General features: G+C 45.2%; 1 protein-coding gene across 18 annotated transcripts in view; it reads left to right on the top strand.

Moving 5' to 3' along the window:
• tenm2a (teneurin transmembrane protein 2a) overlaps window positions 1-18,479 on the top strand; it is a 248,142-nt gene that overhangs the window by 122,198 nt on the left and 107,465 nt on the right. The window contains exon 1 of one of the 18 annotated variants that reach the window (XM_074648070.1): window positions 5,963-6,744. The exons of 16 other annotated variants lie outside the window; for them this stretch is intronic. In XM_074648070.1, the coding sequence (XP_074504171.1) occupies window positions 6,693-6,744 (52 nt within the window). In that variant the 5' untranslated portion in view covers window positions 5,963-6,692. Of the gene's footprint in view, window positions 1-5,962; window positions 6,745-18,479 lie in introns of those variants that run through there. One more of the 18 variants, XM_074648072.1, reaches the window with a different exon arrangement.

Raw genomic sequence — 18,479 nt, 5'->3', positions numbered from 1 at the left:
ACCATTAAGCATTAATAAGGAATTATTTAATGTTTTATGTTGTACGGTTTGCCAAAAAGCCATTGCCCAGGGAGGTCTAATTCCCTGTTAGACCTCTTATAAACAAACGGCTATAAAACTCCAGCAACATAAATCCAGAGAGTTCATTGCAATTTGCTGTGTAAAAAAGCACTGTCGGCGATTTAGAGCAAATCCATCGCATTTAAACACGTTGTACAGCTGGAGTCTCTAAGACCCCAAACTGAACTTCTCAAAATCATGTTTATGTGATGAATTCTTGTAAAATTTAGAAAAGTCATGAAGTTTCATGGAAGTCATGGCCTCCAGGAGCCCAAACTAAATTACACAGTCATCCACATGTATTTGCTATGATGTATTCCTTTTAAACCAGACACTAATATCTTGGTAGTTTGACAATTTGTTCTTAAGCCATCTTCAACATATTACTGTTTTTATCCTAGTTAAGTCAAAACAGCCGTATTCAATTAATTATTTTTGTTTGTTTTTTAATATTAGATCAAATATATTATTTATAGCTCTAGTAACCAAACAGCTTTGTTTGGTGGGTCAATAAACCTGCCAATCAATCGATCGGTTGCTTTGTCTGTGTGCGCCGCACTGACCCGCTCTTGACAATGTGCTTTTGTCAAAAAAAGGACATTTGAGTAATCTGGGAGATGTAAAGGTCAAGGTGTGAGGTTCCCCGCTGTGGAGAACATTGTGTAACCAGGACGGCTCTCCACACTCACACACTGCGAGGCGATAACCTCCTCTCACTTGTCTTGTATTTCACCAAATCCCTTCTTTTGGCACCTCATGAAACACGACCCATCTGTGTGTGTGTCTGGGCTGTTTGCTCGAGTCAAACAGTCAAATGAGCGCCGAGATGAATGCAATATGACATAGTTGGATGTGTGTCTGTGGTTGCAGGGTTCAAATAGCTTATTTGAATTTGTGAGCTCCACAAAAAAATTAGAGAAAGCACTCACCTGCATCCCAAAAGTCCCACCTCAATCCCCTTTTTTTGCTTTTCAAATCAGGTTTTACAAACACACTCCACTGCTTGGAACATGTAGATATGAAGCATGCTCGTGACGTATCGGCACAAATCCTATCTTTTCACACACCAGTATTGTTTTTGCCATACTGAGCAAAGGATTTCTCTCTCTTGTTGTCACATCAGCTACAGCATAATGCATGTGTGCCTAGCTTTGTTTTCCATTGTAGTTAAATTCAACAGTGTGAAAAAGGCTCCAAAGTCACTTTTGGGAAAGAAAAACATCTGCTAAATGGTCACATCTCGCTCTCAGAAGCGTCGCTGAACCAGGCTTTACCTGGTGTGTGCCTCAGCGTGTGCTTATGTGCGACTGTGTGTGTGTTTGGCAGTGCAGAAACCCTGGCTAACCCCCTCCGCGCTTCCCAATGTCCTGTCTCTGAAGAGCTATGACCATTAAGCAGCTGTTCACTTCTAAAGCCACGGAAAAAAATGAGAGAGCCGCGAGAATGCAAATGAGTCTCGGTATGCGCCAAAAACTTCTCCGGAGGGACTCACTGTTAGGTCAGAGAGACACAGAAGCACATACAGTACAGTGCAGGCGCTGGCACAGTTGCACGTATGCACACACACACACACACGTGCAGCTAGGTTACACTCCCTATTATGTAGTGCAAGGATTCTCCTGAGTATCAAATGATCTCGCTGTAACTACATTTCTCTTGGAATTGGAAAGCCGAGGCTTTAGAGTCCAATACATCTGATTAAACAGACTCCAGGTACACACTTATACTGTAACTACCTGTCTCGAGCAACTCTTCCCTATCTGTGTTACATTTTGATATAGTGCCTCCCTTTTACACTGTAATTGTTCGGTACACAGTCTATTAGGATGTGAGTGTTATTACAAAGAAGGAGAGTGTCACGCTGTGCACCAAAACAAGGACGTTGTTCTAAGGACACTTCAAATTTGTTCATAAAGCGGCTCCTTTGTGTGTAGCTGTCCATGGTGCTGAAACCAGACTTGAAGGTGAAGGGAGGACAGAGAGTTGGGAGGGGGGTGGGGGTGTTTTTTTATGTCACGAACAGCAAGCAAAGCACACTCTGTTGATCTCCACGGGCGCGAGCGTGTCGTCTGCTGAATGACTGTAAAAATGTCGACAAACGACTCAGAATGTCCACCAGAAACAACAAAAAAGGCATTGTAGGTCGTGATGTGCATTCCTCCGACGCTTTCCCTCTTTTACCCTGAGATGTGATTAGTATATAGCAGAGTCAGCCTCTGGGTAATGAGAATATATGGTGAAAGGCATTTGATGTTTGTTTTATTTATACTCTCAGCAGGTTGACACAAGTCATTCTTTGCCCCGTGGATGAAAGAAATGTGTGATTCTTTTTTAGTATTTGTGCAAATGTGTGTGTGTGTGTGTGTGTGTGTGTGTGTGTGTGTGTGTGTGTGTGTGTGTGTGTGTGTGTCTGTGTGTGTGTGTGTGCTGTGTACTCCTTGTGCTCCCGCCCTAATAAGAGCTTAACCTTATTAATCACATTAGCCTGCTGAGGGTGGCTCCGGCGACACTCGAAACATGCTTGCGTAGACACACAGACGCACACTCAGACATGCGCACACAGGCAGAGGCATGTCAATCTGTCATTAGTTAATAGCTCATTAGCACAAGGTGATTAATTACTCTGGCAGGGTGTGGGCACGACAAGGATGGGGGATGGGGAGGGGGGGTGAAGAAGGAAGGAAAAGGACTATAGAGACAACGGGGCCTTTCGCTGAGGGAAAAGAGGAAGAGTTGGGGAGGGGGAGTGGTGAAAAAAAATGGTAACCTCCTCCAGCTTCTCTTAGAGCGGTTTCACTACTATCGATTCTGGATTCTGAAGGCTACTGCGAGGGCCGCTTGTGTGTGTGTTTGTGTGCGCGTGTGCTGCACACCTCTTTCCTGGAGGTGTTTTGCCCGGGCTGTGTTTTTTCCTGTGTCTCACGGGGATCAGCTGTAAAGGTTAACTAGTCTTTTCTTAAGCTTTCAGCCTCATGACAAATGACCATGTTCAACCCATGGGGGCACCTTATAGCACACCTTCTCTCTCCATCTATAGCGCTCCCTCCCTCCCTCCCTCTCTCTCTCCCTCTCTTCACCCACTCTCCCTTGGTGTTTCACTTCAGGAGGCAGGCAGAAGGAGGAGAAACAAGAGAAGGTAGGTGGATGGGAACAGGCGAGGGTAAGGAGGGGAAAAAGAACAAAAACTGTCACTGAGGGAAGAAAGGAATTCTGTGCCGAAAAATTGGAAGAAATCTAAAATAACATGCTAGGAGTGTATGAATCGACAGCTTGCAATTCAAACTGCCGAGTTTCAGAAAACCCAACATTAACCTAAGAGTGTAATAGTGTGATAAAGAAAAAGAGGGGCCTAATAAGCAGAGGTTTTTACTTCTCATACTGTTACACCGTCCTTGTTCACCTTAGTCTGTATGACCTTTCCATATGCTCTCGTTCTTGTTCCACATGCTTCTTCTCCTTACATCTCTCCCATGCAGCCTCACGCCCTCCATACTAAAGCACAGCAGCAGGCTGAATGGACTCTCAGGTGCTGAGTGGAAGCTTCTTTGTATCCCACATATACACCTAATATATATGGTTATACAGATATGCCAGGTATAATGATCCTGAATGGCAGTGATAAATAACCGGTATGAGAAAATGTTCACGTGTGTGTGTACATGTGTATATATATAAGCGCGGGGGCTCGTGTGAGCGTGCGTACGCGTGTGCATGATGGAGTATTACAAGGTGTTGTCAAGAAAGCAATTTGTTTCTGTCTCAGATGGGCTTTTTTTTTTTTATCATGACAAATCGACGTGAACCTCATCTAGAAATCCAGCGTCTCCTCCCGCCGATTCTACCTGCGCCGCACTCTCAGCTTTAATATGATGAAGTCATAGCCGCAAAACATCCCCCCTCTCTGCCCCCCACACACACCCCCTGCCGTAAATCGAGCCTCAACACCTATGTATACCAAGGGAGCATACCTGCCCATGTACGTGTGTCTTGATTGTGCGCGTACATACTGTATTTGTGAGCAGCGTGCGCGCCGGGGGGGGTTGTCGCGGCGCATTGTGTGCATCTGTGACTCGTTGAGGATGATAGATGGCGTCTGAGAATGTCACATGAAGAGGTTGAAAATGAGGCTGACAGCGGTCCTCTGGAGTGGCGGCTCAGGGGTTGGCCTTTACCGCTCGTCTCCTCCTCCCTCTTCACTATGTTACACACACCACACCACACTATGCAGCACGCACCTGCTTTGTGTCGGGCTTTCCTCTCAGCGGTTGTGCTGATGTTCTCTTTCGCTCTTAGATCGCCGCTTTTATCTCTGTAGTAACCTTGACTATCCACGCTTGTTTTTACAATGTGTAAGAACAGAAAAACAACACACACAATCTTACCATTAAAGTGGCAGAAGGCAATATATTTTTGGCATCATTGGGCAAAAAATTCCATAAGTGTTCTGAGAGAAAACTAAACTTCTGCCACCGCCTCATGGCTCAGGCTTTAAAAAATCCAACCCGTGACGAGAGACTTTGGCCAATCACAGGTCATTTCAGAGAGAGCGTTCCTATTGAGCGTTCCTATTGGCTGTGCTCAGGCCTGTGGGCGGTGCTTGGTATTTCCTCAACTGATCTCAACTTTCTCATTTTACAGCTAAACAGTACACTACAAGATGTTTCTGAACACATTTTATGCGAGAAATGAGCATTACAGTCACAGAATATTGATTCATATTTGATCAGCGCTGCCTCGTTTGACCGTTTGACCGAAGTTCGCAAGTGATTGACAGTTGCTCAGACACGGCAGGCTCCAGCTCGGCTCTGATTGGTTGTTTTCCTCCGGTCTGTGAAATCTTGCAGATGCCATTAGGGGCACAGGAGGACACCGGATGACATAGAGGAACATGATTTTTTTCAGATTACCTGTCTCATGCACTACCGTCAGGATATAGTGACCGTTTTATAAAAATAACTTTTTTGAATCATATTTGCTCCAATGCTACCCACTGCTGCTTTAACATGATGTGTCAAATACATGCTGAATGCTGATCAATGTGACCTCAGCCCGTTGGTTGATGTGTGACAAGATGCCTGCCCTCTGCTGGGCACTGCGAGGACCTTCACTCACCTGGCAGCCTGACACCTGAGCTGGTGGCGTGGTGGAGCCCTGTGTGGGGACAGAGAGAGAAACACACCGTTATGTTTTAGCAGCTACTTCAATAGCTACAGTGTATCCTTGTCATTATGTCATGAGGACAAAATGATCCATCTCAAAATGATTTCTCCTTCATTTTATGTTGATGTTTGGTTTCAGGGCAAGTCTTCTGTGGCTGCCATCCTCCTCCTGCTTTGTTTGACATTGTTCTTTCCCTATTTAGGGACAGTATGTGAAAGTGAGCGCGCCCATGTGAGATCTGACATATTACTGGCTTCATCGCCGCAGTGTCCTCTGCCCTTCCTCCCTCCCTCCGCATCTCCGCTTCACCGCCTTGTCTTTTCTCCTTTTACCCTCGACCCCGTCTCCCCTCTCCTTCCACCTTGCCTCATCCCTTCCTCTCTCCTCTCTCGCCACCCACTCCCTCGCGTCTCCTATATCTCATTTTATCCTCTCCCTTTCCCCTTCGCCTTTTGATGTGCATGCTTTGTCACATTCCCATGATTCTGTCACTCTTTCACTCTCTAGCGCTCGTGGGCTCCGTTGCGTTTCTCCCGCCCTCGTTGCAACCTCCTCCTCCTCCTCCTTTTTTCCTCTGTCTAGCACTACGCTCTCCCTCTTTCACTGTCTCACCCCTACCCCTTTTTCTCTCTCCCTTTGGCTCATTCGTTAGCTCCCACCGTCATCCTTCCTCCCCCTCCATCTCGGTGGTGGTGGTGGTGCGACGCTGCTGGGAGAGAGAGAGAGAGAGAGGAGGAGGAGGAGAGAGAGTGAGCGAGTGTGTGTGTGTGTGTTGAGTCTGCTCTCAGTCTCAGCTGTGGGCAGATGGAGGATGGAGCCGCAGCCACATCTCTCCTTCTCTTCTGCTCTGCCTGCCACAGGCTGAAAGGCACTCTCTTTTTCACTCCCAGTGTCTCCTCATCCATCCGTTCCCCTATGCCCGAGCTGGCCTTGATCTGTGACGGATTGCTTGAAAAAAAGGACTGAGGACTAGAAACAGGAGGGAGACAAAAAAGACCTGCAGTCTCAAGGAAAAAAGGGGAAAGCAGTGCAGGGCATCTTTTTTCCCCTCCGGTGATTTTGGTGTGTGGCGTTTGTCTCTGCAGTGCAACAGCTACACGTGTGCAAGTGTGTCGACCCACACTGCGCGAGCGTGTGTGCGCGTCTCTCGGGCTCCTGCTCTATCTCTCTCTCTCTCTCTCTCTCTCTCCTCCCGCGCGGTGCTCCGGCACTCAGCTAGCGGATTGTGCTTCAGAGAGCTCACCGCAAACAGACGGGAGAGGGGAGAAGAAAGGGCAACAAGAGTGAAGAAGAACAACGGCGAGGGAGAGGCGACGGGCAGCAGCGAAGGACTCTGACGAAAGGGAGGAAACAGGGCGCAAAAGATTGAGAATCAAGAAAAGAGGACTCTTAAGGGAGCGGAGAGGAGCGGAGTGTGGAGGAGAGGAGATAAGGGTAGAGGGTTAATCAGAAACAGAGACAAGTACGGAGCGATGCATCACTCAGGCAACACAGGAAGAACCAAGACCCTCTCTCATGAGACAGGTAAGACCCTCTTTGTCACCAGTCAGATGGCATTGTGCTCCATTCCCTCCAGTGTGAGGACAATAGAGCTTCGCTGTAACTTGACTAACAGCCAATCCCCGTGTTTCCTCTGCTGGACGCTCAAACAGAAAAACCATCTTGAATTATTTCTCAGTTTTTCTCAACCTATACATCTCGGACTGGACCGCCCCGCTGTTATGTAGGTTATATCACGCATATGGAGTGTGTGAGAATGTGTGTACACGGTGGTGGAGGCGGCGGCGGTGTTGGTGATCAAACGGCATACATCTGAATAGAACTTGGCTTTGATGTGCGCTTGAAGTTATGATTGGCATCCGTGGACGCCAGTATGTGCTGCTGGAATGCGATTTCTGCGTGTGTGTCCCTTTCTTTTTTTTTTGGTCATTGATTTGAAGTTGGTGCGTACGTTAAGTGCGCCCTTGTGTGTTGGCCCCCCCAGCCTTCTGGTGAACATGTTCCAATTGATGGTAATTACAGTGATTGACAGGTAGCTGATGGCAAGAAATGGACGGTACACGGGATGCCCCTGTTCCACTACGATCCATGATTTATTCATGTGTGTGGTCCTCAATATTTACAAGGTTATATCCCGGCATTTGCCTTTCCAAGTCAATGCTGATTAATTGATTGGATATTTAGATGTGATTTAATTTAAAAGTCAAAATGGTCTGATTCGTTGTGTGTGAATGTGCAGGATATTTGAGAACAGCAGGGGTTGTATTGTGCGTTTTGACAGAACAGTTTGACCTCAGAGAAAGTGCGTCTACAGTATCTACGTGTCGGTGTCTGTGTGTGTATTTGTGTTTTTTGTGTGCGCGTCATATAATAGTTGTTTGATTGCTTTGTGGGTGTGAGGGGATTGCTAGCACTCGTCAAGCTAATCAAACAGTTCCCATAGACAATCACAACACGGCACACACCCCTCTCAGCAGCTCTGACACATCTGCCTCCTATCTGAACAAATTTACAAGCTAGACAGGCGTAATATGTTTTTTTTCTGCTAAAATATAAAAGCAACATTGTGTAAGGAAATGCAGGCCTTTCACAAGAGCGCACACACACAAACTCCCTGAACCGCCCACACACATTACACACACATACACAAAGACACCCACAAACACACACATCTGTTACACGGATCCAGCCCAGCGGTGGATAAATGTGCCTTTCTGATTGCTGCCACAGACAGGACGTGATTGGCATGGCAGACCAGGGAATTAGCCGTGGTTTCCATGGTGACTAATTAGGAGGGTCCTGACTGGTGGGTTTATGAAGACAGATGACAGATCGGTGGTTCACTTCCTGCTTTACGGAGCGGGTGGTCCCATTGGCCAGCGGGACCCCCCGCCATCTGAGACAGACAGACCCTCCGCAGGCCACCTTGCACGTGCTCAGCTGTCACCAAACATGCAAATACGAAACGAAATCAAGTGTTATCCTGAGCCAGCAGACACTTTTTGGGATCTTAGGATCCGTTTTCACGCTGTGCTCTGAAACATTGGTGTGTTAGGGAACGTGCACGCCTCACCGAACACACTGCTACACTAACACCTCTACCAGTACTTTGGCTTAAACGGACTGATAGATTGGTAGAAGTATTTCCACTTTGTAGTAGCCACTGCTTCACACACGTCAACACCACATGTGCTCTGCCGCGGGCTGTAAACACGTCCAGACGCACGCATGTTTAGAGACTCATTCAGAAGACACCCCATTTTATGTGACAATAAACAAGTCAGACGCTCGCACACACTCACGCTGATTATGTAGCTATAGGGCATGTGAGAGAGGAATAGGTGTGATTGGGTCCATCTGTGGTAGAGAAAGAGAGCGAGGGAGAGGGAGAGAGCTCCATCTGTGGACACCTGCCCTTCCTCCAGGCTACCGTCCCTATTCTCTGGACTGCCAACAAGATCTGTGGTAGCACAGGTGCGCGTGTGTCTGTGTGTTTTTCACAAATCCGGGGACGGGGCTGTGCGTTTTTGGAAAATCTTATTGGGAAGAGCGAGTCTAGGTGATTTGAGGCCCCATTACGTTTTAACATTAGGCTAAGATCTGACACTAATATGACTCTTTTTTTTATTAGGAAAAGCACAGGTATAATTAATAACATTAACGATGGCTGCATTCCATTAAAGGTGTCCCAGATTGGGGACTTTAGTGTTGTGCATGGTTGGGATATCGTTAATGTTATTAGCTACACCTGTGCTCTTCCCTGCTATGGCTAATTAAAATGTATGGCATGAAAAAAGCTATCATATACTGTATGTTCTGCAGCTCTAAAATCGCTCGAGGGTGCACAAATATGTTTTGTTTTTTTACCTACAACCAATAGAATACTACTACTACAAAGTGATACCCACTGTACCATAGATAATTGATGCTCCCGGACACGAGCAATCCAGCCTACAACACACCGTTGGACACCTTAAAAACACACTGCCAGAAAAAAATTGGTGATAACAGGTAGAAGAGAGTCAGCCGTTCCTTTGCATTTCATTCAGCCATCCATCCTGCCTCTCTCTCTCGCTCTCTCTCTCTCTCACTCTCTCTCTCAGTCAGTCACCAGCTCCACCTAATGGCCTCTACAGGTACTGAGGCACCCACTCACATTGACACACACAGTGACACAGGCTGACATGCACATACGCTTCGATTAAAATGGCTGGAGCGCGATTCCATTTCACCACGACGAGCGAGGGTAGTTAGAAATAGATAATCGTCGTGATTTCCTTTTTTTTTTTTTTTTGGTCGGACGCTATTTATTGGAATATGGCCCCCCCATCCTCCTCCATGCGGGGGAGCGAGGCAGAGGGGAGGAGAGGACACGAAAGGAAGAGGTGATTGGAAGAGGCACAGAGTGGGAGAGCGAGAAAGAGAGAGAGAGAAAAAATAGCAAAGCGATTGAAGAAGACGTGCGTGTCACGGCTAAACAAATAAGCATGTGCGGGAACAGATGGTAATAAAGTTCTCTGTTACAAGACTAGTGGCTCACACACACACACGCCGACACACGCACAGACCCACACATGCACAGCTTGATTATGCGGAGTATTGGGCCGTGAGTCATTAAGACTTTGCCTCAGTGAAGCTGACTCGAAAGTGAGCAACGACAGTCATCTACAAAGGCCGGTCACTTGCAGTCATCTCTCTTTCCCCCTTCCCTCTCTTTACTCCGTCCATCTGTCTCTGTCTGCTTCGCTCCCCTCTCCCTCTTTGTTTCCACCTATTTTGGCCTCTTTACCGACTCCTCTATTCTCTGCACCCACAGCTTTTTTCTCCTTCTTCCTTTGCATCACTTTCCTCTCTCCTGCTTTAGGAAAATGAGTTTTTCCTCTGCCTTTCCATCGAGCTTTCTTTAAGCCAAAATGCGTGCGTATATATGTGTGCGTGTCGATGTGTGAGGGGCAATGTGTCCTCAATCACAGTGAAAGCATTTGTTTCCCTCTGCCAGTGGAGATAGATTATGTATTTCACTCCTTTTCCTCGCTTTGAGTTTTTTTTCTCCTCTCCCTCCATCACACGTTTTGTCCTCCCCACTCAAGGTCAGCTGGAAGATTGCTTTCAGCCCCCTGTGTCCTCCCCGACGCACCATGCTTTATTGTGTGCATGGCCGTCAGGGCCTGTGCGTTTGTGTATAATGCATGCAGTTTGATGGCTTTGTGTGCACGTTTGAAATCGTGGAAAAAGGAGGTTGTATTTTTGTGCATTGTTCAATCTGTCTCATCTCTCATCAGGTAAGCACTTGTGTGTGGATTGCGTTTGTGCGTGTCACTCTGATGGAAAGGCATTCAGCCCGGCAGTCAATCTCAGATTTCGAGTCAGTTTTGAGGAAAATCGTTAAGATTAACACGGCTGATATTAAAACGTTAGGATCTCAGACTGTTTTTTTATTGAACCGACTTTAAAATAAAATGTTTCAAAAAGGTTTCCTCGCAAATTTTATGGATGCATTTTCCTATCTAAATATTTAATGCATTTATTGATTTCTAGAGTGTGCGTGTGTGTGTCTTTTATGAAGTGTGTGGCTGTTTGTTTTTTTGCATGGACGGTTGGAGGTATTAATTTTCACAGTGGTGATTTGGGTGAGTAAAGGGCTGGCAAGCTAACTGGTGTTCTCAGCATGCTTTTGAGCATTTGTGTGTGTGTGTGTGTGTGTGTGTGTGTATGTGCCTGATCAGTGAGCTGGCTGGTTTTATGCTTCACTACCCTGGCTGCTCATCCATGTGTACCATCTGCATGTGGCGCTGCCATGTGTGTCACCTATACCCCAACACATCCCACTCCTCTCATATCTCTAAACATCCCTCCATCCACACCTGACGCTGTCTAGTCATTGTCCTCTAATCTCCAATTTTTTTCCGCTTTCAGTTTGAAAGCTAATTTATAGAAAGAAAACAAAAGCTGCCATCGCAGTTGATTGAAATCCTTTCACTTACTTAACGCTGCATATTAATAAAGAAGACAAATATTACCAAGTTATTCATCATCTTCATTCACCTTTTAATTTCCCTCTGAGCAAGAAAGTGTCGTATCCTCAATCAAAACAACTGTGTAGGATGCGGTGTTATCCCATTTTTTTAGCCATGCAACGCTAGCGCTCTAAGTGATCGATCCGTGCCAGAGCTAACCATGTGACAGATGAAAGTGTCACAATTACAGTCATGCTGAAGTGACAAATTGATCCTAGCATTTCTGCTGGAAAGGGTTTTCTGTCTTAGAGGCGCCATTGTTCATCTGCACAGCCTCATTATACCTTCTGGGCTAGTAGCAACAGCGGTGACTCAATGACTCATCACGTCGTTGTTTGTAAACTCGAAACCCGACTAACCATTCTCCATTCCATTCTTCATCTTATCTAATGTCCCCCATTTCTCTGCTATCTCTGCCTCTCTGCTGCTACTACCTCCCGTCCACGTTTCCCTCTCTGCACCTCCCTTCATATTTAATATCCTTCTCCCCAAAGCGCCGACTCCAGCTTCCTGAACTCTTCACCCCTTCTTTTGTTCTCTCTTTTGCATCTCTTCCTCCTTTCTCCCAAACACTCTCCTCAGGTCTGTGATATTAACATAAAAAAGGAGGAGAGACTTCCTTTCCTCCAGGCCAGACTGTGAGTCACTCCGCCCCGCCAGCTAGCGTGGCTGCCTCCCTGGCTGTCACGTCGCGACAGATGTGAAACCAATTTTAAGGGACGGGGGTGACGACAATGGCTTGCGCGCTTTAGAGAGTTCGCATCTGACGGTTTCAAAGAGCGGCGCCTTCTGCTGAAGACAGGCAGGTAGTTTGCTGTGCTGCGTCTGAAGCAAAAATAGGTCAAATATGTGGGATTGTTTCACAAGCACATAGGGAGGTGTTTTTACTAAGCATTAGTGGAAATGAGGCTACTCTTGTAAGCGGAGGAACTGCCCTCATGCAATTCTGTCTCTGCCTTTATTGTGTCAGAGGATACCTTATAGCAGTGATTCCCACCCAGGAATACCTCTACCCCAGGGGTTACTTCTGCAGTTGTCAGGGGATACATGAAAAGAGAGTGGAGTAGCTATTTATCTGAAAAAAAATAGATATATTAAATAGGATATACATGTATGTATTGATTAAAAAGAATATCCACGCTATTGAGTCAGCTGTAAAAAAGGAGCGCTTCTTTGTTGCAATTGAGAAGGCACAAAAAATAGTTGGCAAGTGTGCAGAGAGGGCTAAACAGTTAACTAAGAGTAATGAAATAAGAGTCATAAACTGTAGTCACCTAAAAGTAATGGTGAAATAGCTAAAAGTAATGACGACATAGCTAGAAGTAATAATGAATTATCTAAATGTAATGGTGAAATAGCGAAAAGTAATGGTGAAATAGCGAAAAGTAATGGTAAAATAGCTAAATGTAATGGTGAAATAACTAAATGTAATGGTAAAATAGCTAGCTAAAAGTAATGGATAAACAGTTGAAGGTCAGACAACAACAGGTAGAGAACCACTGCCTTAATACATTCATTCCCTGCTGTCACATTCATTTTTCAGAACGATACTATCGATTAGCCTACATGTGTCCTTTAAATCACAGCAAGGACTTCAAGCCTGTCTTGATGGAGACAGTAATGCATTATAGAGTTAGTTTTATTACTTTCAAATTACTTTGATGAACACACTGAAATGACTTTTCCGGGAGAAAAAAGGTACATTAGCCGTCCATCAATTTTGTGAGGTGGGTGACACATTCAACTAGATTGTTTTTTTCACTTTTCCCTCAATTAACTCGACGTAATGTGCTCACTTACTCAAGGAGATGATTAAACGGAGAAACATCTTATTCTTTTCCTTCTCTCCATGTCGATGTTCAGTCACAGCGTAGGCCTATTTACAGCTCAGGAGGGATTTACTCAGTATATACTACAGTACAGTATATTCAGTTTGAACTGTTGACTCTGACTCTGAATGGACTTGTAAAGGTCACTGTAGTTGTGATACATGAATAAGTCACCGTACGACTTTGTAACTCAATATATAAGCTAAAGTTACAAAGCCTGTTTTCCTGTACATTACCAGCTTTAATGTCTCTCACATCCTAATTTACAGGCTTGAATACACACACACACACACATACACTAGCTCACCAGACTGGCTCCAGCTGCCGTACTAAACAGAAGGTGTGTTTTGAGGAGACAGGGCGCTGTGACCTTGCCTTAGGGATGATGACAAAGTGAAAACTCGGTCTTTGCATGTGTGTTAGCATGCGTGCGTGTTCCTAATGACCAATGCTTAAGGGGGAGATGAGGGGAGATGGGCCATGCAGCAGGGCAGAGGGGGCAGTGAAATGATTCCATCGATCATTCTCGATCACCTAAACAATGTCACAGCACACATTCATCTCTCTGTATGCGTGTCTCCACCTCTCTCTGTCTCCTTCTCTCTCTTTGTCTCTCATATTGACACACATTGTGGCTCTCACCTCTTGTCTCTCTAACCTTTTTCTGTATGTGTGTGTGTGTGTGTGTGTGTGTGTGTGTGTGCTTTCAGACTGATGCTGCAGTGATGGCACTGGCCAAATGCCAGCTCCTGCACAGTTCCATTAGCATTGCGAAGGCTGGCCGTAGATTGCTATTGATTGACTATGGCCTCTATTCATAGGCTATTCAGCCAGAAGAGCTCACACACACACACACACACACACACACACGTCGGACACACACTAGAATGAGTCTAGGGTATTTTGAAACCAGAAACACACTTAAATGTTTGAGGAGTTCAGATTTTTGTCTGGGATCACGGGAGGAATTAGAAAGATTTCGTTGAATCCTTTTGACTTCTAATGTGATTAAATATTTCCCATTTAAAAAAAGGTGTTATGTGAGGATGCCCTAAGATGACTCCCTGGCTTCAGTTTGGAGAAAGAAAAAGAAGTATCAGCGATCCGACTCGCGATTGGCTGTCGGGCTGGCTCTCCGTGTGCACTCGCTGGCTTTGACGGGGACTTGAGGACGCCAAGCTTGTCGATGGCTGAGCTTTGGATTTTAAACAAATCAATGCCAAGTGACTGGACCCCAGAGCCACTTCTTAATGAGAACCACTGCTCAGAGATCTCCGTACTCCCTCCGTCTCTGCTCATCGCTCTCTGTCTGTTGCTCGCCCGCTGCTCTGCCTCTATCTCTCGCTCTGTTTTTTATTTTGCTTTCGCTCTCATTTCTCTCACCTTTCGCCTTCTCGCCCACTAGAGATCACACACATACACCTCAAACTCATTTTCTATATGCCTCTTTTTTTATTTTTGTCCTTAAAATATTCTTGTCAGACGCTGTAGTGACAATACACTATGTGCAGAGGCTCTGCTTGTCCAATCTGTGAGTGTCACAACAGGGAAAACTGTGCTTCTTCTACAGTATATAGGCTTCAAAAGCATGTCTGGGGAAGACATATCACTTGATAATGCACATTTACTGTATGCAGGAAAGATGTGCTGTACGCGCAGGTGTGTGCAATCCCTCCAACACCTGCATCTATTGTTTAGCATTGTGTGTGTGTGTGTGCGTGTGTGTGTGTGTGTGCATAGGTATGTGTGCTTGTGTGTGTGAGCACGTTGAGGGGATTAAGGATGTAATGCAGGATTATCCAGCAGGTAGACTTCCCACTTCTTCTGCCGAGGAGGAGATGGAGAGGCAGGGAGGATGGGGGAGGAAGAGGTGGATGGATGGAGAATGAGGGAGGAAAGAGTTAAAGGAGGAGGAGGAGGCAAGTTTATTTATATAGCTAATTCAAACATTGGAAATATTTTACATGCAAAAAATGTTTAAAAAGAATTAAAACTGAAGAATTAAAGACAAATATTTACATAAGAGAGATTGGGGAACGGTATTTAGAGAGCACATTTCAAAGTCAATAATAAGAAAGAAAAGAATATTATATATGTATACATGCATAGAAATGTACACCTCGGATCCTCTGGTAATTGCAAAGCGCATAGTAACTACACAAAGATTCACTAATCTTAGTTCTTACTCCAGGAACAGCAAACAAACCAGCTCCAGATGATCTACGAGCTCTAGTAGTTTCATATTGTACGAGCAAGTCAGCGATGTATCTTGGGGCTAAGCCATTTAATGATTTATAGACGAGACGTAAGAGGTTTTTTTTCTACACGGTGACACACTGGAAGCCGGTGCGATGTCTGACGACCCGGTGTAGAAGTGTGTGAGAAGGAGAAGAAGAAGAATACAAATATGCAAATATACCTTGCGAGAAGTGGCACGAATGTTGCTCTGCTGCTCCACAGAGAGAGGGAGTCTGAGGGAAAAGAGAGTGGGAGAAAAGAAAAAGAGAATACGAGTAGGAGAGGCAATGGTGGAGGATAATGGTTTTGTACTTTCCAGGTGAAGCACAAAATATTGAATTTTCAGATCCAGTAATGGGAGCAAATCATCCCTCCACCTTGTGTATTTTTTAACATTTGCGTCAGCAAATCTGCTTCTTTTGCTCTTTTTGTCAGAGCTCTTAACACTGCTAACTGCACACATCACTGTTTGAGCGTAACGACACATTCAACTATAATGAGACTTGAGTCATTGCCATTGCACTGTTCAAAGTGGTTTTTATTTAGTGCTGCATACTGCTTCAAGGTCCCCGCTGCCTTTGCTCACCAACAATTGCCAAGTATTAAATAAAATATAAGACGCTAGAGCAATGTGAGCAAAGGAACCCGTGTTCCCGGTTTAAAGCCCACATGAGGCGACAGAGGCGATCTCGCACACTCACAGCACCATCCAGGGGAGTGCAGGGTCTATCTGTGGCATTTTGTAATTGTTTTGGGCTAATCCTGGTTTTAATATGTCTCTCGCAGCAGGGAGGCCTTCACGCTTAATAGACACCATGGATTTGTTTAATTACGTCTGTCTGTGTGTGTGTGTTTTTGAGCGAGTGTCATGTGTGTTTAGGAAAGAGTGTGTTCGAGTGCCACTTTGATGGTTTGTTTTGGATTCTGTGCATAATGTAATGTAATGGAAAAAAAACCCTATAAAAGTAGAGAGTGAAAGAACACGGAGGCATAAAGAGCATCTGTGCGTATAGACACACATAGCTGACGTATGAACACACACACACACACAAATCCAGCGAGTGAACCCTTGGCAGTACTTCTCCAGTCTGTTTGAAGTAGTGTCTCACGGGAGGCTATAGGACTGTGGCAGTGTTTCACCCACTCAAACACACACTGGCTCGCAGGGAAAGAGGGATTGCAGAGAGAAAAGGGAAAAAGACAGACAGAGGAGACGGGAGGAGTGCTCCTCCTCAAACACACTCCAGCTCGTCTCATTCCTATCTCTCGGTCTCTCGCCGCTCCCCGCGCAGACGTAGACGGGGAGCGCTCGGAGAACAGGTTGAGGTTGTTTACAGCCCACTTTTTTTTCTTCTTCCCTTCCCTTCCCTCCATGCGCTCATATCTCGCTCTATCATACTCACACCGACCGGGTGAGATTGAAACAGCGCTCTGGGGACACGGCGAGGATATTACCCAGGCTGCATCGGCATCAGAAAGGGGACTTGTCGTTCCATTTTGTCCCGGCCTCAATTAGAATAGCCGGCGACCACTTCTTCGACCGCCGGAGCCGAACCAAGGCCTCCCCTCAAGAATATTCTAAAGCACAGCCAGGGCCTCTCTGCCTGAGCATCGCTCCTCCTCTTTTATAAGCGGCATGACCCGATCAAGGCCGCGCAAATTTAAACCACCACTTGCCAATTTCAGGCCCTGTAAACTCATCTTTGAGAGCAAACAAACAATACAAGCAAATAAGCTGCCGAATAAATAAAGTGGGGAAATCAAAATGAGCGAGAGTGACGGCCGCGTGAAACGTATCAACGGTGTTTATTTATTTTTTTCTTACATAAAAAGCAGCTCATTTGAATGTTTCTGTTTTGCCTCAGCCAGCAGCAGGCCCACAAATGCCTCATGTTTTCCTAAAACAATAGCTACACACACACACGCATAAAGAATTACAGATGCACAAAACAATCCCACTTAAAGACAGCGCTGCGATGCTGCCAATCTACAAATTGTGTGATTTTGTTCCTGCTTCTTCTGCTGTGTGTTTGGATCTTGTTTTCCATGCAATTCCCCCTAAACTCTGCTATTTTCCAGCGCCTCACGTATCTGACTGCAGGTATGTGGACAAGGTACTGCATTCAGCCACGTCTATTATTTTCTGTCATCCTTCTCTCTTACTCATTTCTCCAGAACCTTCCCCCCCGGTGTCCCCCGGTACAGCAAGAAAAGCAGCTAATGGAGAAGGAATGTACTGTACTCACACACGGGCACAGATGGAGAGAGAGAGGGCGAGGGACATAGAGGCACACAGGCGTAAAAGAGAGAGAGAGTCTTTCAGAAAGAGAGGGATAGAAGCAGGAGGGGAGGCACGACGTCGTATGGTGGAGCGGAGAAGAGAGTAAAAAGCTCTCAGTCATGTTGCCAATGTAACACCCTTGTTCCGTGTGTTTATCCGCGACTTCTGCTCCGAGTTGTAAAGTACTTCACAACTCAGTGCAAGTCTGTGTGCACTAGTTGCACCATACATACACGGACGTGCATATTTGTGGCTGTATAGGACTGCAACTTACAATTATTTTCATTATTGTTTTTCAGTTAATACATGAATCATGCAGACATTCTCGAACAAAATCCTCAATTTGAATAAGGTGATTCAGTGTATTAAATGAGTTAGTCTTTTTTTGTTAAATCAACTTTCTTTAATGAATACAACTCATCAGTTTCATCAACACAATATAATAAAATTATGATGATTTATTGACAGATTCACCAAAGAAATGCAGATAAATAATATGGTCTTTTTAGAGTTAGAACCAAAATAGACTTTTTGTTATTGTGGTTAAATAAATGTAATTTATGGTGCAGTTAATACAGGTGTGGGCCTCCCTTTGTGTGCGGCAAACGGAACAGTAAATGTTGAGCAAAACGTAGTTTTTGGAAGGTTAAACACCAACAAATATGGATCAAAGCTGAATATTTTATTAGATAAAAAACATGTTGTGAATATAAGAAATATGTGTATAAGTGGGTTATTATGATTTTAGTTATACATGCGCAAATCTAATTTTGACAACTGGCTCACCCCCTGTGATCTTTGGAGCCCCCAAAGTTGATAACATTAATAAAAATACTGAAAAATGCCCGTTGCAGTTTTCCAGACCCCAAGGTGAGGTCTTCAGATTGCTTGTGC

The sequence above is a fragment of the Sebastes fasciatus genome, chromosome 10 (genome assembly GCF_043250625.1).
Source record: "Sebastes fasciatus isolate fSebFas1 chromosome 10, fSebFas1.pri, whole genome shotgun sequence".
Taxonomy (NCBI): Eukaryota; Metazoa; Chordata; class Actinopteri; order Perciformes; family Sebastidae; genus Sebastes; species Sebastes fasciatus.
The sequence above is the reverse complement of the archived record's forward strand: the minus strand, read 5'-3'. Positions and strand labels throughout refer to the sequence as shown.